This window comes from Rhinoraja longicauda, chromosome 35 (genome assembly GCF_053455715.1).
Source record: "Rhinoraja longicauda isolate Sanriku21f chromosome 35, sRhiLon1.1, whole genome shotgun sequence".
Lineage (NCBI taxonomy): Eukaryota > Metazoa > Chordata > Chondrichthyes > Rajiformes > Arhynchobatidae > Rhinoraja > Rhinoraja longicauda.
In genome coordinates this window covers 21061775-21082717 of record NC_135987.1, presented here as the reverse complement: position 1 = coordinate 21082717, position 20943 = coordinate 21061775, and the positions used below count along the sequence as shown (strand labels likewise).

The 20943-nt window shown below is 48.7% G+C and overlaps 1 protein-coding gene across 1 annotated transcript in view; it reads right to left on the bottom strand.

Moving 5' to 3' along the window:
• The window catches only part of ndst2a (N-deacetylase/N-sulfotransferase (heparan glucosaminyl) 2a), a 267101-nt gene that overhangs the window by 18968 nt on the left and 227190 nt on the right, over positions 1–20943 (bottom strand). The window contains 2 exon segments of the mRNA XM_078428539.1: positions 139–235; positions 6953–7135. Coding sequence (XP_078284665.1) covers positions 139–235; positions 6953–7135 — 280 coding nt within the window.

Here is a 20943-nt window from a genome sequence, read left to right as displayed (position 1 = left end):
CCACAAAAATGATGAAAACAGTCTCCCAGCAGACGTTTCCACTTCTGCTAAACACCGACACCCATGTACCACGTATCGTGGTGCCACCAGGGAACGATTACAATGATTCAACTGGACTAAATCAGAGAAGGTAGTTACCAGTTTTTTGAGGGCCGATGATGAGGAACTTGGGGAGCCTGTCGCAAGTCTTTTCTTTCGACCAAATGTCCTTATGTCGTCTGTCATCACACGGATTCTGAAAATCAAGATTGACTGCTAGGAAATAATCATCTAATAAATCGATGGTTTAAAAAAGAACGTACTGCCTCTCCCACAAACACACACACACACCGATTAAGTACAAGAGCACACGGATACTTCACCGCTGGGACACACGCACACACACACACACATGCACACGCACACTCAGACTCACTTATATGCACACGCACAGACTGATGAACATGCACACACACTCACACACACACGCACATTCACACACGCACGCACTCAGACTCATGTATATGCACACATGTACACAGACTGATGTACATACACACACATACACATACAGACACACACGCACATTCACACACACATGCATACACACACTCTCAGACTCATGTACATGCACACACGCACACAGACTGATGTACATGCACACACACACACACGCACATGCACACACACACTCACACGCACGCACTCTCAGAGTCATGTACATGCCATTGGTGGAGCGGGAGCACGTGGCCGCTGGCTGGGTGAGGTCACGTGGGGCGCGGGGCGGTGACGTCACCCTTTGTCCCATATTTGGGAGTGAGGAAGTTGGCAACCCTACTAATACCCACGGGACAAGAGCGGGACAAACTAATTTAGCCCACATTACGGGATGCCCCGGCTAATACGGGACAGTTGGCAGCCCTAGCCATGACATGTGGAGACAAGGGCAACTAGGAGCTCAGGGGGTATTTGCTTCGCAGTGCCTGCTGTGTCCTGCCCTGCTGTGTCCTGCCCTGCCCTGCTGTGTCCTGCCCTGCTGTGTCCTGCCCTGCTGTGTCCTGCCCTGCCCTGCCCTGCTGTGTCCTGCCCTGCTGTGTCCTGCCCTGCCCTACTGTGTCCTGCCCTGCCCTGCCCTGCCCTGCCCTGCTGTGTCCTGCCCTGCCCTGCCCTGCCGTGTCCTGCCCTGCCGTGTCCTGCCCTGCTGTGTCCTGCCCTGCCCTGCCCTGCCCTGCCCTGCTGTGTCCTGCCCTGCTGTGTCCTGCCCTGCCCTGCCCTGCCCTGCCCTGCCGTGCCCTGCCCTGCTGTGTCCTGCCCTGCCGTGCCCTGCCCTGCTGTGTCCTGCCCTGCCGTGCCCTGCCGTGCCCTGCCCTGCCCTGCCCTGCCGTGTCCTAACCTTCATCGGTCCCTCGGCTCTGCAGAGCTGCCTCTCATCCCAAGCAGCCCTTTTTACTTAAAAATGGTAAAAACATTGATTTGCTGAGTGCAGTGTAAGAGTCATGTTACCCGGGTCAATTAGGCCGGAGGCAGGCAGCAATGCCAGGCACTTCACTCACTGCTAATCCCAAAGGGCCCTCTACAAAATCAAACCTGGTTTCAAATCCATTCCTTTGTTCCCCAGTGTTGCCTTCTCAACGAGCAGTCTTTATCCTGCACGTGTCCACCATGCCTGTATCTCTCTCCCAACGCCTCCCCAGGCCCCTGTCAAGGAGATGAATCCTCTGACAGCTCTGAGCTGAGCTTCTGAAAGTTTCAATAACAGACACCTGACACTCCAGGTACCTACTGCTCCCACAGGTAACATCTCCAAATCTATTTCCAGTGTGGATCTTGTTCTACTGCTTGTAGGTAATTGCAAGTAGCAAAGTAATAAGGAGATCCAAAATGAACGTACCCTTGAGACAGTGTTGGTATTTCAAATACAATATTAAATTGAGCGCACAGGACTGGATTATAATCGGACCACAGGGTTTATAAAGCTTTGATAGTTTAGTTTAGTTTAGAGATACAGCATGGAAACAGGCCCTTCGGCCCACCCACGCCTTCCACTGATCACCCACACACTGGTTCCACGTTATCCTACTATCGTATCCTACACACTAACGGCAGTTTACAGAAGCCAATTGATCTACAAACCTGCGCGTCTTTGGAATGTGGGAGGAAACCGGAGCATCCGGAGAAAACCCACGAGGAGAACGTGCAAACCCCGCACAGACAGCAGCCGAGGTCAGGATCGAACCTGGGTCTCTGGCGCTGTGAAGGGGGCAGAGTGGCGCAGCGATAACCCTAATCTCAGGCATTCAAGAGAAAACAATCCAGGTTTGTCCAACCTTGCCAAGTGGCTAGACATAAAATGCTGGACTCAGCAGGTCAGGCAGCATCTCAGGAGAGAAGGAATGGGTGACGTTTCGGGTCGACACCCTTCTTCAGACTTTACCTAGCAGCTGATACCCACTAATCCAGGCAGAATACAGCTGAACCTCCACTGTTACCTTCCTGTAATGGGGTGACCAGAACTGTATGCAATACTCCAAATATGGCCTAACCAATGTCTTATGGTGACTTCACATAGAGGGTGGTGTGTACATGGAACGATCTGCCAGGGGACGTAGTTGAGGCTGGTACAATAACAACATTTATTGCTATTGTACCTGGAAGGATATCCTTGCTATTGAGGCAGTGCAGCGTAGGTTCACCAGATTAATCCCCGGGATGGCGGGACTGTCATATAAGGAAAGATTGGAAAGACTGGGCTTGTATTCACTGGAGTTTAGAAGGACGAGAGGGGATCTTATAGAAACGGAAAAATTATAAAAGGACTGGACAAGCTAGATACAGGAAAAATGTTCCCTATGTTGGGGGAGTCCAGAACCAGGGGCCACACACAGTCTAAGAATAAAGGGGAGGCCATTTAAAACGGAGATGAGAAAAAACTTTTCACCCAGAGAGCTGTGAATTTGTGGAATTCTCTGCCAAAGAGGGCAGTGGAGGCCAATTCATTGGATGAATTTAAAAAAGAGTTAGATAGAGCTCTAGGGGCTAGCGGAATCAAGGGGTATGGGGAGAAGGCAGGCACGGGTTACTGATTGTGGAAGATCAGCCATGATCACAATGAATGGCGGTGCTAGCTCAAATGGCCTCCTCCTGCACCTATTTTCTATGTTTCTATTTAAAAGACAGTTGGACAGGTGCATGAATAGGAAAGGTTTAGAAGAGTGTGGGCAAAGTGTGGGCGGGTGGGACCAGTGTAGATTGGGCACCTTGGTTGGCATGGACGAGTTGGACTGAAGGCCCTTTCTGTGTATGACTGTGTGGCTCTGTAAACCCTTTAATATTAGCTTTGTTTTATTATTGTCAGGTGTACGGCAATTCAGTGAAATGCTGTTTTTCAGACCATTGATTGAGCAGCATGGTTGAACAGGCTTGATGTGTATGAAGGAACTGCAGATGCTGGCTTAAACCGAAGATAGACACAAAATGCTGGAGTAACTCAGTGAGACGAGCAGCATCTCTGGAGAGAAGGAATGGGTGATGTTTTGGGTCGAGACCCTTCTTCTGAAGGAGATGCTGCCTGTCCCGCTGAGTTACTCCAGCTTTATGTGCCTGCCTTTGATGGGCTGAATGGTCCACGTCTAATCAGTGGTTGGATAAACTAATCAGTAGCAATGGAAGCAGCAGTCTCCAGGATGAGCAAGTTACATTACAAACTCAGCGCAGGGCAATTTCACATGTAGGCCCTTACCCTGGCGACTGAGTGTTGTGAACCACTGGAGTCTATTTTCAGTCAGAATTTCTTTAATAAACAGACGGTGTCATTAAGGGAGGAGCAGCATGTTGCAAAGGTGATCAGGTCCAGGGCAGCCGGCTTGTGACAGCATCACTGCATCATCACTTCCTCACTGTCTTGTAATTCAAATTTATTGCTTGACCGACAGACCGACCGTATAAGATTATTAAGGGGTTGGACACGTTAGAGGCAGGAAACATGTTCCCAATGTTGGGGGGGTCCAGAACAAGGGGCCACACAGTTTAAGAATAAGGGGTAGGCCATTTAGAACGGAGATGAGGAAAAACTTTTTCAGTCAGAGAGTTGTGAATCTGTGGAATTCTCTGCCTCAGAAGGCAGTGGAGGCCAATTCTCTGAATGCATTCAAGAGAGAGCTGGACAGAGCTCTTAAGGATAGCGGAGTCAGGGGGTATGGAGAGAAGGCAGGAACGGGGTACTGATTGAGAATGATCAGCCATGATCACATTGAATGGCGGTGCTGGCTCGAAGGGCCGAATGGCCTCCTCCTGCACCTATTGTCTATTGTCTATTGCCTGACCCGCTGAGTTGCTCCAGCTTTGTGTGTCTATCTTCAGTCTTCTATGCTGTCCTGCTTTGCAACACTCTGATCCATTGTCCGTTGCCAGTGAGTTGTGCCTTTTCTTTTAGGCGTTATTGTTGTCCCAAAACAAGCTGAGAACTCTGGTCCCCAACTTCACGTTCAACCTGGGCTTCTCCGGCAAGTTCTACCACACAGGTAAAAGCAGCTTTATTGATGTTAGAACACTTTCTACCACTCTTCATGCAGTTGGCACCTTCTTTGTGCCAGTGGTTCAATGGTTCTTTATTGTCACATACACCGAGGTACAGCGAAGTTCAGACCGTATCAGTCTGAAGAAGGGTCTCTGAATGCATTCAAGAGAGAGCTAGATAGAGCTCTTAAGGATAGCGGAGTCAGGGAGTATGGGGAGAAGGCAGGAACGGGGTACTGATTGAGAATGATCAGCCATGATCACATTGAATGGCAGTGCTGGCTCGAAGGGCCGAATGGCCTCCTCCTACACCTATTGTCTATTGTCTATTGTCTATCTCGCTGCAAACTAATCGAAGGGCGGCAGGTAGCGTTGCTGCCTTCAGCGCTTGCAGCGCCGGAGACCTGGGTTCGATCCCGACTACGGGCGCTGTCTGTACGGAGTTTGTACCTTCTCCCCGTGACCTGCGTGGGTTTTCTCCAGTCCACACTCCAACGACGTGCAGGTTTGTAGGTTAATTGGCTTGGTGTATGTGTGAGTTGTCCCTAGTGTGTGTAGGATAGTGCTAATGTGCGGCGATCGCTGGGACTGATGCCTGAATCTTCTGTTCAGCGTTGTTGCCAATAATATGTCCTCCGGACCTTATCGACACTTAAAGCAGAGCTTTCTGTAAATTCGCTTTGTACTGTGCGATGGTCGGCACGGACTCGGTGGGCCGAAGGGCCTGTTTCCGTCCCTTATCTCTAAACTAAAAGCTTTACACTGTACCTCGGTGCAGGTGACAATAAACCAAACTGAAACTGATTTGGCCTTTCATCTCCCACAGTGTCTCCATCTACTTCCCTCAAGCTTGCTCACTTGTAGCAGAATTAACCGATCCAATACACAACGCAGGCAGTGTGAACGAGCAAGGTCCTGATTCAGTGACCTATCGATAATACTGTTCATCCTTCATGCTCCCAAAGCGTTTTAGCATCACCTGGGACTTCTTCATAGCAAAACACTGACTTATCAGAACATACCAACTCCTCACCAACATTTGCAGCGGGTAGAGCTGCTGCCTCACAGCGCCAGAGACCCGGGATCGATCCTGACTACGGGTGCTGTCTGTACGGAGTTTGCATGTCCTCCCCGTGACCGCGTGGGTTTTCTCCGGGTGCTCCACTCTGCTCCCACACTCCAAAGACGTGCAGATTTGTAGATGAATTGGCTTCTGTAAATCGTTCCGTGTGTGTGGGATAGAACTAGTGTACGGGGTGATCATTGGTCAGCGCAGACTCAGTGGGCCGAAGGAACTGTTTCCGCACTGTATCTCTAAACTAAACATCTGATAACAGCTGGATGATGAAATGGGGTTAGCACAGATGGGCATCTTGGTCAGCATGGGTCAGTTGGGCCGAAGGGCCTGTTTCCATGCAACTCTAAATGGGATTAGTGCAGTTGGGGTATCTTGGTCAGCAGGGGCTACTTGTTGTGCTGTTTGGCTCCATGACTGCACAAATAGTTGCTTTAACAAAAAACACAATGAAATTAATGCTTACGCATTAAAGCTCAGTGACACTCCTGTCACTGCAGAAAGTCTTTAATTAAAGATTTTTAAAAATCTATTTTACCAGCTTGGATTTTTCATCAATAAAAAAATGTCTAAATCTCATTCATTCCATGGCACATCATTATCTCCGTAAAGACAGCTCAAAATAGGTGCCTTCTCAAGATAAATGTATCATGAAAGTCTAACGGGACTTTGGTGTTAACAGCAATAATTGGTGTAAGTGCCTTTGGTTGAATAGGTTGGCATTAGACATAGATGGATAGGAGAGGTTTGGAGGGATATCGGTTTGGAGGGTGGGGAATCTGTGGAATTCTCTGCCACAGACGGCTGTGGAGGCCAAGTCAGTGGATAATTTTTATGGCAGAGATAGATAGATACTTGATTAGTAAAAGTGTCAGAGGTTATGGGGAGAAGGCAGGAGAATGGGGTTAGGAGGGAGAGATAGATCAGCCATGTTTGAATGGCGGAGTAGATTTGTTGGGCCGAATGGCCTAATTCTACTATTCCTTATGACTGTATGACCTTAAACACATGCAGGTGGGACTAGTGTAGATAGAAACATAGAAGATAGGTGCAGGAGGAGACCATTTGGCCCTTCAAGCCAGCACCACCATTCATTGTGATCATAGCTGATCAAACACAATCAGTAACCCGTGCCTGCCTTCTCCCCATACCCCTTGATTCCGCTAGCCCCTAGAGCTCTATCTAACTCTCTTTTAAATTAATCCAGTGAATTGGCCTCCACTGCCCTCTGTGGCAGAGAATCCCACAAATTCACAACTCTCTGGGTGGAAAGAATGGGCCATGTTGGCAGGTGTGGGCGAGTTGGGCCGAAGGGCCTGTTTTCCACGTTGCATGACTCTGTGACACTGGAGAGGAGCTCTGAGGCCGGGCGGCCGTCCTTACCTGCCACAGAGGGTCCTTTTCCTCTGGGAAGAGCTGGAAGTACTTGGCAGCCAGTTCCACGGGCGGCAATGTTTGCAGCTTCAGGTTGGTCCAACACTGCACAAACTTCACCAGGCTCTCGAAGGTGTACAGACCCAGACGGTCATTGCCGTAATTGGACAGGTGAGTCATGAAAATGCTGATCTGCAAGGCAAAGGGAAGCAAGTAGTCAGCTTCACACATCATGTTGGACCATGTTGGACCTTGGGCAACCACCTTGTTGGAGAATTATTTATTCACAAAATGCTGGAGTAACTCAGCGGGTCAGGCAGCATCTCGGGAGAGAAGGAATGGGTGACGTTTCAGGCTTCTTCAGACAAAGAAGGGTCTGAAGAATGGTCTCGACCCGAAACGCCACCCATTCCTTCTCTCCTGAGATGCTGCCTGATCTGCTGAGTTACTCCAGCATTTTGTGAATACCTTCGATTTGTACCAGCATCTGCAGTTATTTTCTTATACACCTTGTTGGAGAACATCTCTCCACGTCACACAACCACCCTGGCCTAGGTGCCACATTTTCGGGGGCATTCCAGGGGGGAGGGGGGAATTCCAAACCCATGGATAGACAATAGACAATAGGTGCAGGAAGAGGCCATTCGGCCCTCTGAGCCAGCACCGCCATTCAATGTGATCATGGCTGATCATTCACAATCAGTACCCCGTTCCTGCCTTCTCCCCATACCCCCTGACTCCGCTATCTTTAAGATCTCTATGCAGCTCTCTCTTGAAAGCATTCAGAGAATTGGCCTCCACTGCCTTCTGAGGCAGAGAATTCCACAAATTTACAACTCTCCGACTGAAAAAGTTTTCCCTCATCTCCATTCTAAATGGCCTACCCCTTATTCTTAAACTGTGGCCCTGGTTTCCACTAGTGGGAGAGTCTAGGACCAGGGGTCATAGCCTCAGAATTAAAGGACATTAACAGAGGTTTTGGGGCGAAGGCAGGAGAATGGGGTTAGGAGGGAGAGATACATTAGCCATGATTGAATGGTGGAGTAGACTTGATGGGCCGAATGGCCTAATTCTGCTCCTATCACTATGAACTTATGAACTCTTGTAATTTGGTCTAGATTAAAGGACGCCCCAGATTGCTGGAAAGTCGGTGGTGGATGTGTACTCATCAGAGTCTTTCTTTGTAGCATTTGCCACAGCTGGTAAAGATTTTGTCAATATGTTATTTGAATGTGTAAGGCATCACACACCATTGGCACTTATCACTTGAACCACTGGGGGAGCCAGAGGCTGCGAATCCAATGGCTCACAACCAAGTACGTGTGAAATAATGGGAGACCGACCATAGACAATCCAAGCCTCTCCCCCTGGATGGAATAATCAAATACCAGAGGGCACAGCTTTAAATTGAGAGGGGCAAAGTTTAATGGCGATGTTTTTATTTTACACAGAGGGTGGTGGGTGCCTGGATCAAGCTGCCAGGGTTGGTGGTGGAGGCAGATACGATTAGGGTTGCCAACTGTCCCGTATTAGCCGGGACATCCCGTATTTTGGGCTAAATTGGTTTGTCCCGTTACGGGACCGCCCTTGTCCCGTATTGGGCCCATGGGGCGCTGTAGGAAATGGTGTGGTAGGAAAACAACTGCAGATGCTGGTTAAAATCTGTGCCCACCTTCCAGACAGAGTAGGTGCGGTGTGGACAGTGTAGGTGTGGACAGTGTAGGTGTGGGTGTGGACAGTGTAGGTGTGGACAGTGTAGGTGCGGTGTGGACAGTGTGGGTGTGGACAGTGTAGGTGTGGTGTGGACAGTGTAGGTGTGGTGTGGACAGTGTGGGTGTGGACAGTGTAGGTGTGGTGTGGACAGTGTAGGTGTGGACAGTGTAGGTGCGGTGTGGACAGTGTGGGTGTGGACAGTGTAGGTGTGGTGTGGACAGTGTAGGTGTGGTGTGGACAGTGTGGGTGTGGACAGTGTAGGTGTGGACAGTGTAGGTGCGGTGTGGACAGTGTGGGTGTGGACAGTGTAGGTGTGGTGTGGACAGTGTAGGTGTGGTGTGGACAGTGTAGGTGTGGTGTGGACAGTGTAGGTGTGGTGTGGACAGTGTGGGTGTGGTGTGGACAGTGTGGGTGTGGTGTGGACAGTGTGGGTGTGGACAGTGTAGGTGTGGACAGTGTAGGTGTGGTGTGGACAGTGTAGGTGTGGACAGTGTAGGTGTGGACAGTGTAGGTGTGGTGTGGACAGTGTAGGTGTGGACAGTGTAGGCCCGGACGGACAGTGTAGGTGCGGTGTGGACAGTATAGGTGTGGACAGAGTGGGTGCGGTGTGGACAGTGTAGGTGCGGTGTGGACAGTGTAGGTGTGGACAGTGTAGGTGCGGTGTGGACAGTGTAGGTGCGGTGTGGACAGTGTAGGTGTGGACAGTGTAGGTGCGGTGTGGACAGTGTAGGTGCGGTGTGGACAGTGTAGGTGCGGACAGTGTAGGTGCGGTGTGGACAGTGTAGGTGTGGACAGTGTAGGTGCGGTGTGGACAGTGTAGGTGTGGACAGTGTAGGTGCGGTGTGGACAGTGTAGGTGTGGACAGTGTAGGTGCGGTGTGGACAGTGTGGGTGCGGTGTGGACAGTGTAGGTGCGGACAGTGTAGGTGCGGTGTGGACAGTGTGGGTGTGGTGTGGACAGTGTAGGTGCGGACAGTGTAGGTGCGGTGTGGACAGTGTAGGTGTGGTGTGGACAGTGTGGGTGTGGACAGTGTAGGTGTGGTGTGGACAGTGTAGGTGTGGTGTGGACAGTGTAGGTGTGGACAGTGTAGGTGTGGTGTGGACAGTGTAGGTGTGGACAGTGTAGGTGTGGACAGTGTAGGTGTGGACAGTGTAGGTGTGGACAGTGTAGGTGTGGTGTGGACAGTGTAGGTGTGGACAGTGTGGTGTGGACAGTGTAGGTGCGGACAGTGTAGGTGTGGTGTGGACAGTGTAGGTGTGGTGTGGACAGTGTAGGTGCGGACAGTGTAGGTGCGGTGTGGACAGTGTAGGTGCGGTGTGGACAGTGTAGGTGCGGTGTGGACAGTGTAGGTGCGGACAGTGTAGGTGCGGTGTGGACAGTGTAGGTGTGGTGTGGACAGTGTGGGTGTGGACAGTGTAGGTGTGGTGTGGACAGTGTAGGTGTGGACAGTGTAGGTGTGGACAGTGTAGGTGTGGACAGTGTGGGTGCGGTGTGGACAGTGTAGGTGCGGTGTGGACAGTGTAGGTGTGGACAGTGTAGGTGCGGTGTGGACAGTAGGTGCGGTGTGGACAGTGTAGGTGTGGACAGTGTAGGTGCGGTGTGGACAGTGTAGGTGCGGTGTGGACAGTGTAGGTGCGGACAGTGTAGGTGCGGTGTGGACAGTGTAGGTGTGGACAGTGTAGGTGCGGTGTGGACAGTGTAGGTGTGGACAGTGTAGGTGCGGTGTGGACAGTGTAGGTGTGGACAGTGTAGGTGCGATGTGGACAGTGTGGGTGCGGTGTGGACAGTGTAGGTGCGGACAGTGTAGGTGCGGTGTGGACAGTGTGGGTGTGGTGTGGACAGTGTAGGTGCGGACAGTGTAGGTGCGGTGTGGACAGTGTAGGTGTGGTGTGGACAGTGTGGGTGTGGACAGTGTAGGTGTGGTGTGGACAGTGTAGGTGTGGTGTGGACAGTGTAGGTGTGGACAGTGTAGGTGTGGTGTGGACAGTGTAGGTGTGGACAGTGTAGGTGTGGACAGTGTAGGTGTGGACAGTGTAGGTGTGGACAGTGTAGGTGTGGTGTGGACAGTGTAGGTGTGGACAGTGTGGTGTGGACAGTGTAGGTGCGGACAGTGTAGGTGTGGTGTGGACAGTGTAGGTGTGGTGTGGACAGTGTAGGTGCGGACAGTGTAGGTGCGGTGTGGACAGTGTAGGTGCGGTGTGGACAGTGTAGGTGCGGTGTGGACAGTGTAGGTGCGGACAGTGTAGGTGCGGTGTGGACAGTGTAGGTGTGGTGTGGACAGTGTGGGTGTGGACAGTGTAGGTGTGGTGTGGACAGTGTAGGTGTGGACAGTGTAGGTGTGGTGTGGACAGTGTAGGTGTGGACAGTGTAGGTGTGGACAGTGTAGGTGTGGACAGTGTAGGTGTGGTGTGGACAGTGTAGGTGTGGACAGTGTGGTGTGGACAGTGTAGGTGCGGACAGTGTAGGTGTGGACAGTGTAGGTGCGGTGTGGACAGTGTAGGTGTGGACAGTGTAGGTGTGGACAGTGTAGGTGCGGACAGTGTAGGTGCGGTGTGGACAGTGTAGGCCCGGAGGCCCCGACACCGCCTAACGGAGGTTGCATAGCAACCCGCCTCCCGGGTAGACACAAATAGCTGGAGTAACTCAGCGGGTTAGGCAGCGTCTCTGGAGAGAGGAATGGCCGCCATTGGTGGAGCGGGAGCATGCGGCCGCTGGCTGGGTGAGGTCACGCGGGGCGCGGGGCGGTGACGTCGCCCTTTGTCCCTTATTTGGGAGTGAGGAAGTTGGCAACCCTACTAATACGGGACAAGGGCGGTCCCGTACAGGACAAACTAATTTAGCCCAAAATACGGGATATCCCGGCTAATACGGGACAGTTGGCAACCCTAGTTCTCACTCTGTACCCTGTCTAACCCGCTCATAACTTTGGATACTTCTAGCAGCACAATATACAAATGCAAGATGATCTCTGTGATGAATTAGTACACATAGAACTATAATTGTACAGCCTGTGACTACACCTAATTAGGTGATAACTCAAGTTTGCTTGTTCTGAGCTCTCACTTCGACCGTGATACCAGCGTTGGTTAATTTCTTGAAGCGCAAAAGAAAACAACTTCAAATGATTGAGCACAAAAATAAAACAAACTGAGGTTTGGGACTAGGGTTGCCAACTGTCCCGTATTAGCCGGGACATCCCGTATTTTGGGCTAGATTAGTTTGTAGGCCTACACTGTCCACACCGCACCTTCCGGAAGGTAGGCACAGATTTTAACCAGCATCTGCAGTTTTTAATGCACACCTCCAGATTCAGGGAGAGTTTCTTCCCGGCTGTTATCAGGCAACTGAACCGTCCTCTCACCAGCTAGAGAGCGGTCCTGACCTCCCATCCACCATCAGCAACGACTGTTCCACCTAAGAACAATGAAAAAGTCTGGTCTACCCCAACAGCTGCTGACGACATTCTACCGCTGCAGCATAGAGAGCATCCTAACACATGGCATCCCTGTGTGGTACCTCAGCTGCACGGAGGCAGAAAGGAAAGCTCTACAGCGGGTAGTCCATAGAGCTCAGAGAACCATCGGAACACAGCTACCAGCCTTGGAGGGCATCTACAACACACGATGCCTCAGAAAAGCCACCAACATCCACAAAGACTCTTCACAGCCCTACAACAGTCTGTTCGAACTCCTTCCATCGGGCAGACGATACAAGGCCTTCTACGCCCGCACCTACAGACTCAGGAACAGCTTCATCCCCAGGGCCATAGCTGCTATGAACCGGTCCTGCTGAGCCGGATGGTCACATCGCACAGTGAACCGGCACAGATCTACATGCACTTTATTCTGTTTTAAAACTGTTACAATTTGTTTCGTTGGGTTGCTGTTGTTTAAATTAACTAAATTATTGCATCGTATGGGAGGCGCATTCCCAATCTCGTTGTACCCCTGTACAATGACAATAAAGATATATTGTATTGTATTGGATTCCATCAAACTACCTTTAATCCGATTTTACTGGATGTTATCTTGCACTAAATATGATAGCTTTTATCCCACATCTGTTCAGTGTGGATGGCTTGATTGCAATCAGGTAGTCTTTGCGCTGACTGGATGGCATACAGTAACAAATATTTTCACTGAACTTTGGTACACCTGGCAACAATAAACTGAACTAGACTGGTGGTTTCAGAACTTCTCGATGGTGAGGGAGTGTCGCAGAATTAGAATCTGCTGCTGGATCTCTGGGGACCAGGTCACAGGTAAATGTTCTGAGGTTGACTCAGCTCAGGTGGTCACGGCCCTTCCACCCAGGGTAGGGGAGTCTAAAACTGCAGCGCCGGAGACCCGGGTTCAATCCCGACCACGGGCGCCGTCTGTACGCAGTTTGTACGTTCTCCCCGTGACCTGCGTGGGTTTTCTCCGAGATCTTCGATTTCCTCCCACACTCCAAAGACGCGCAGGTATGTAGGTTAATTGGCTTGGTAAGTGTCCCTAGTGGGTATAGGGTAATGTTAGTGTGCGGGGATCGCTGGTCGGCGCGGACCCGGTGGGCAGAAGGGCCTGTTTCCGCGCTGTATCTCTAAACTAAACTAAAACTAGGGGAAGACACAAGGAACTGCAGATGCCTGAATCCTGAGTGAAACACATAGTGCTGGAGTAACTTAGCAGGTCAGGCAGCATCTGTGGAGGGAATTGATAAATTACCATTTCAGGTTGGACACTTTGACTCAATTAAAACTAAAGGTGATTGCTTTGAAGTGAGGCAGGAGTGAGTTAAAGGGGAGGCCGAGGGCCAGGTTTTTCACACAGAGGGTGGTGGGTATTTAGAACCAGCTACTAGAGCAAGCTGTGGAGGTTGGTCTAATGACAGCATTTAACAAACCTTTGGATGGATTAAATGGATAGGATTAGAAGAAGATGGGCCCAAGGCAGATATATGGGCCAATCTCAGGAAGGTACTTTGGTCAGCATGTATTGGATGGACCGAAGGGCCTGATTCCATGCTGAAAAAACTCAGACATCTTTTTATCTTGAGGTTCCTAAGGACCAATTTAATTGCTGACAAGGATTTGGGAATGAAACTCATCTGACGTAGTTGGCGAAAAGCAAATCAACCACAATTACCATCTCTGGCACCTTGTTTCATAAACCCACCACCCTCTGTGTAAAAAAATGTTGCCCCTCAGGTTCCTATTAAATCTTGCCTCTCTCATCTTAAACCTATGTCCTCTGGTTCTTGATCCACCTAATATATTGAACCTGTGCGTGTACCTGACCTATTCCTCTCATGATTTGTACAACTCTATAAGATCTCCGCTCATCCCCCTCATCCCCAACCTCTCCCTCTAGCTCAGGCCCTTGAGTCATGGCAACAGGGCCAGTTAGTACAGGAGGTAAAATAAATGTGTACGAAGGAACTGCAGATGCTGGGTGAAACTGAAGATAGACCCAACATGCTGGAGTAACTCAGCAGGACAGGCAGCATCTCTGGAGGGAAGGAATGGGTGACGTTTCAGGTCGAGACCGATAAGTGATCAGCCATGATCTTAATGAATGGCAGACTGAGAATTGAGCACTGAACTATCTATTCCTTTTGTTTGTTTTCTCCCAACAAACAGCAAACAATGGCCTGTTTCCTTTATCATTGTTATTTTGAAGTGAATAAGTTTATTGGCCAAGTATGTGCACATACAAGGAATGTGCCTTGGCGCTCCGCTCGCAAGCAACAACACGAACATACAGTAAACAATTAAGAATAAAGAATAAAATATTAAGAATAAAACACTATAGTTTAAACGTGTGAATGAAATAAAATACCAGAGGCTACAGACTTTTGGTTATTGAGTATAGTTTTTTTGCACATCTTTCATTTATTGTTCTTCATCTCTTCACATCAACATCTATAACTCTCGTTTCCCTTTTCCCAACTAGTCTGAAAAAAGGTCTCCACCTGAAACATCACCCATTCCTTCTCTCCAGAGATGCTGCCTTTCACACTGAGTTACTCCAGTGTTTTGTGTCTATATTCCATATGCTTTACAGGTTCAGAATAAGATTCAGAGCTAAAGGCAGCTTATAATAAATATCAGGCAACACACCAGTCATTGGTATATTAAGTAAAAGCACCGAATTATCTAGTAATTGGAATTAGCATTTGAAATCAAAAAGGAAACGAGACAGTTAGCGCTGAACAAAAAATGAATGATCAGATATTCTTACTAAATTGCTTCTGAATTAAAATGAGATTGTACATCTACTCTGCTAAAAAATGGTTTATTTTAGTCTGAAGCTTATTCAAGCAGCAAATGATTGAAGCTTAATTACAGTTTGCTTTCAATGTAACTGGGAGCTAATTCAGTGATCCTAAATTGAGATTAGATGCATCCAATGAAGGAATTCTAATCTTGTGCAGGAAGGAACTGCAGGTGTTGGTTTAAACCGAAAATAGACACAAAAAAGCTGGAGTAATTATGCGTAAGAAAATAACTGCAGATGCTGGTATAAATAAAAGGTATCACAAAATGCTGGAGTAACTCAGCGGGTCAGGCAGCATCTAGGAGAGAGGGAATGGGTGACGTTTCGGGTCGAGACCCTTCTTCAGGCTGGATTTTCTCTGAGATCTTCGGTTTCTTCCCACACTCCAAAGACGTGCAGGTTTGCAGATCAATTGGCTTGGTATAAATGTAAATTGTCCCTAGTGTGTGTAGGATAGTGTTAGTGTGCGGGGATCGCTGGGCTGAAGGGCCTGTTTGCGCGCTGTATCTCTAAGCTGAACTAAGTACACAAGGCTAGGGTTGGCTCGATTCCAAGGACATGCTTGGACAGGGCAGTTCATTCCAAGTCCCGTGCAAACGATGCAGAATGTTTTTAATAGGATCAGTCGAAGCTTTCCGCACATGTTTGCTCATTTAATTTAGTTTAGCCGTCAGCAAAGGTGTCTTTATGTGGGGAAGAATCGAGCAGTGTCTGTGCGCTGGGTTCAGTTTCATTTTCAAGAAGCATTTTGCAGAGTTGTTTGCTTAGCGCTCGGCGAGAAGTCTGACCGATTCAAGGGAGGGATTTCACAGAAGCGGGTGAAACAGTAACTTAGCTGCGAACTTCAGTGGAGTGTCGAGGTTCCAGAACTCAACAAAGGCGCCCACCCATCTCATCGTCAACCCAGCGGTGTGAACGATGAGTTCTCTCAGTCTAAGTAACTTCTACACTCTTCCCCCTCCCACCCACCACATTCCCCCCATCCTCCACCCAAGCCGTTTAACTACTCCACAGTTCACAAGTGTGAAAACACACCTCTCCACGTCTACACACAGAGAGGTGAGTGGCTGGAACGTGCTGCCGGGCGGGAGTGGCGACTGAGATAGATGCGCTAATGGCATTTAAGAGACTTTTGAGTAGGTGCGTGGATACGCAGGAAATGCAGGGATGTGGGTGGGGTTGCCAACTGTCCCGTATTAGCCGGGACATCCCGTATTTTGGGCTAAATTGGGAAGTTCCGTACGGGGCCGCCCTTGTCCCGTATTAGTAGGGTTGCCAACTTCCTCACTCCCAAATATGGGACAAAGGGTGACATCACCGCCCCGCGCCCCACGTAACCTCACCCAGCCAGCGGCCACGTGCTCCCGCTCCACCAATGGTGGCCGCCCGGGACTACTTACTAACCAACACCACTTCTACTAACCAACACCACTACATACTAACCAATACCACTGCTTACTAACCAACACCACTAGTTACTAACCAATGCCACTACATACTAACCAATGCCACTAGTTACTAACCAACACTAGTTACTAACCAACACCACTACTTACTAGCCAATACCACTACTTACTAACCAATACCACTGCTTACTAACCAATACCACTGCTTACTAACCAATACCACTAGTTACTAACCAATGCCACTACATACTAACCAATGCACTACTTACTAACCAATGCCGCTACTTACTAACCAACACCACTAGTTACTAACCAATACTACTACTTACTAACTAACACCACTAGTTACTAACCAACACCACTACTTTCTAATCAATGCCATTACCTACTAACCAACACCACTAGTTACCAACCAACACCACTACTTTCTAATCAATGCCATTACCTACTAACCAACACCACTAGTTACTAACCAACACCACTACTTACTAACCAATGGCACTCCTCCTAACCAACACCATTTCTACTAACCATCAGTCGCCCACATTACAGACAGACTCAACACCACAGGGTCACCATTCTCCGCTCCCACCTACACCTCCTGCAACCAAGTCGAATGTGCGAGTGGCAATATTAGCATTGCAGGGCCAACCCTGACTGTGACATCGCTGTCTCTGAGGGCAGCAACTGGCAGCTCACTGCACAAACCCTCTCCTCTCCTCTCCTCCCTTTCTGCTGCGGATTGGCCAGGGTGAGAGGGAAGCGGCAGAGTTTTGGTGGTGTCCTCCTGGGTTCCTCTGGCCTGGAGCCCCGGCTCTTGTTGAACCTGTGTTAGTCCAGTATAAGGAGTGGAGAAATAAAGAGTAGATGAAGGAACCTTCAGCAACCTCTCTCAGTCTAGTGGGATATTTTCACCAAAGTCAGGACCAACTCTGCTTCAATTAGCAACAGAAACACAGTCACAGGGTTTGACCGTCAGTGCTAGTCTCAACCATAGTCACGAGTCATTGAAACTGGCCCAGTGGCCCAACTTGACCACACGACCGAGACGCCCCATCTAACTGCTCTCCTTCACCTGTGTTTACCCCAAATCCCTTCAGGACATTCTAATCCATGTACCGGTCCAAATGCCTGTTAAATGTTGTTATAGTGCAGATGCTGCTCAACTTACGATATTTCAACGTACGATATTTTGACTTTACAACGGTGCAAACGCTGGGCAACGGCAGCGAGCCGCAGCTCGCTAATGGCCACGTGATCGGGTCTATTAAATGCATTTTTGACTTACGATATTTTCGGTTTACGATGGGTTTATCGGAACGTAACCTCTTTGTAAGTCGAGGAGCACCTGTACCTGCCTCAAATGCCTCCTCTGTCACCTCATTCTCTTTCCCCTCCACCTTCTCTGTGAGCTTCCTATTCGTTTTCTCCTTTCTCTCACCTTAAACCTGTGCCCTCTAGTTCTTTTAGATTTAGAGATACAGCGCGGAAACAGGCCCTTCGGCCCACCGGGTCCGTGCCGCCCAGCGATCCCCGCACATCAACACTATCCTACACATACTAGGGACATTTAAAAAAAAATTAACCTACAAACCTGGACATGGGAGGAAACCGAAGATCTCGGAGAAAACCCACGCAGGTCACGGGGAGAATGTACAAACTCCGTACAGACGGCGCCCGTAGTCAGGATCGAACCTGAGTCTCCGGCACTGCATTCGCTGTAAGGCAGCAACTCTACCGCTGCGCCACCGTGCCGCCCTGATTCACTTACCCTGGGAAAAAGACTCTTTCATTTACCCTATCAATGCCCCTCGTGATTTTATACACCTCTATAAGATCACCCGTTAAAATCATGTTCACTCTGACTTTGAAGATCATTGTATCACAGTCACAAGGAGATAAGGTGCAGGAAAAGGCCCTTCGGCCCACTTCGTCCATGCCGACCATCACGTACCCCTTTCCATTAATCCTACCCTACCCTGTTCTACCCCTCACACATTTCCTCACATGTTGCCTGTATGTAGACAGGTCTTTGCAACAGTCGTTGATAGTGAATTCACGGAACAGTTTCAGTGTTCCATCTGCAGAAGGAATGCTCTGAAGTTCTGAAGATCCGAACAACAGATGAATTTATTTTAATAAAAATCTGCAAATCTATTTTGAAGGTCAGAATCTCGCTCTGTATTTGCATTCTCTGACAGAACAACGACTTCTTATTGCAAGTAGCAATTAGCTCCCAACTTTGGCGGAGTTTACAGAGAGCTCGTCGTTGCTGTTGAAACTGCAGGATGTTTTAAAGAGAAGGAATGTTCCCAGCTGGACTATTTTTAACATTGTCATGTCTTTAAATGAACAAAATCATCATTGGAGCCAAGAGTCAACAAGTCAACATGAATGAGCCAGTGTTACCAGTGGCAACACAGGGGCTCCCCAATCTTAGAGTTCCTGGAGTGGCCCAACCAGTCAAGTCATCTTGCTGTCGTGACCCAACTTTGCTGGTCCTAATGATCCCCGCACGGTTACAATAATTCCACTTCATGTGTCCCGGTCACCATCTGGCAGCAGGAAATCAACCTCCATCTCCCTCTCCCAAGAGCGGAAGGAACAGGAGAAGGTTTATGCCTCGGCCCATCGCATACACTCCACCATTCACCCGAGCCTTGTGAAGTCTGCTTGTACAGATTTCCAGCTTCCCATGGCATGCAAAATAAATCTATTAATAGTAGGTTTCCAAATGCTGAATGACGACCCTACTAAGCTAAGTCTCAAAGGACCTCCTTCCTTCAGAAGGAGCAGAAAGCATCCCAGCTCCAATTCTCTTATCTCCAAGAAAAGAAATGTTGCACGGAACCCCTTTTATCAACCCTAATCCACTGGTTACTGATGTCTCCCTCACCTTCTCAGCCATTGGAAACTCTTTTCTTCCATCAAAAATACAGGCAGTGTGAACGTCTGATTAGGACAGATGGCATGTCAAACACCAGCCCATTGTACAACAATCTGACTTTCTACAGATGCAATCTATGCATAAAAAATACAAGCAGATGCAATTTTCTAAGAAACACAGAATGATTTGAACCTTTGGGGGTTGGAGGTAAATAGAGTGCCACAGCGGCCAATGTCCTCATATACTGAGAACAGCAGAGACATCAATTGTGTGTTGGTGTAGGAAGGAACTGCAGATGCTGGTTTACACCGAAGAGAGACACAAAAATGCTGGAGTAACTCAGTGGGACAGGCAGCATCTCCGGAGAAATGGAATAAGTGATGTTTCAGGTCGGAACCCTTCTTCAGACTGAGAGAGAGGGAAGTTGTCCTTTTCTCCAGAGATGTTGCCTGACCTGCTGAGTTACTCCAGCATTTTGTGTCCAAACGTTTATCATTGTTACCTATCAATAATCCAAGAGGATACTTGTAAAAAAAGCTGTATCTAGAGACCTGATGGTCTCAAACAACATTTTTTGGCCAGAGATCCTGCAAAACATTATGTATTTTACTGGTTTGTATGATTCAAACATATGTATGAATCAATCTGAAGAAGGGTCTCGACCCGAAACATCACCCATTCCTTCTCTCCCGAGATGCTGCCTGACCTGCTGAGTTACTCCAGCATTTTGTGAATAAATACCTTCGATTTGTACCAGCATCTGCAGTTATCTTCTTATACAAACCAGGTGATAGGTAAAGTCTGACTGATCCATTTAGACGGTAGTTGTTGATGCTGGAGTATCTATTGGGCTTGTCCTATTTGCCTGCATCTGGCCCTGTCAACCCTTCCAATCCATATATCTGCCCAAATGTCTTTTACAAATTGTAATTATATCCACATCTAGTTTCTGAGGGGTCAGTTTTGGCCCAGGTTCTGTACGTGCATGGCGTGCCTGACCTGGGTGTGTGAAGCATATACCATGCCAAACCAGTACCTCTACACTGTAGCTGAATGTCAGAGTATTTTGGCCCTCCACGACACAACGTTTCTGAGAGCTTGCTGTCCTCAAACTGGCAAACTGGCAGGTGCCGATTTACACAAAAAGACACAAAGTTCATCTAAGTTATTCGGCCCATCGAGTCTACACCGCCATTCGCTGGAATTTAGAAGATTGAGGGGGGATCTTATAGAAACTTCCAAAATTCTTAAGGGGTTGGACAGGCTAGATGCAGGAAGATTGTTCCCGATGTTGGGGAAGTCCAGAACAAGGGGTCACAGTTTAAGGATAAGGGGGAAGTCTTTTAGGACCGAGATGAGAATGTTTTTTTTCACACAGAGAGTGGTGAATCTGTGGAATTCTCTGCCACAGAAGGTAGTTGATGCCAGTTCATTGGCTATATTTAAGAGGGAGTTAGATGTGGCCCTTGTGGTTAAAGGGATCAGGGGGTATGGAGAGAAGGCAGGTACAGGATACTGAGTTGGATGATCAGCCATGATCATATTGAATGGCAGTGCAGGCTCGAAGGGCCGAATGGCCTTCTCCTGCACCTATTTTCTATGTTTCTATTCAATCATAATAATAATAATAATAATAAGCATTTATTTTATATAGCGCCTTATCGGGAGCTCAAAGCGCTTTACAAGAACAATCATAACATAAAAACAAACAGACAAACTATCCTAACGGAGAAGTGG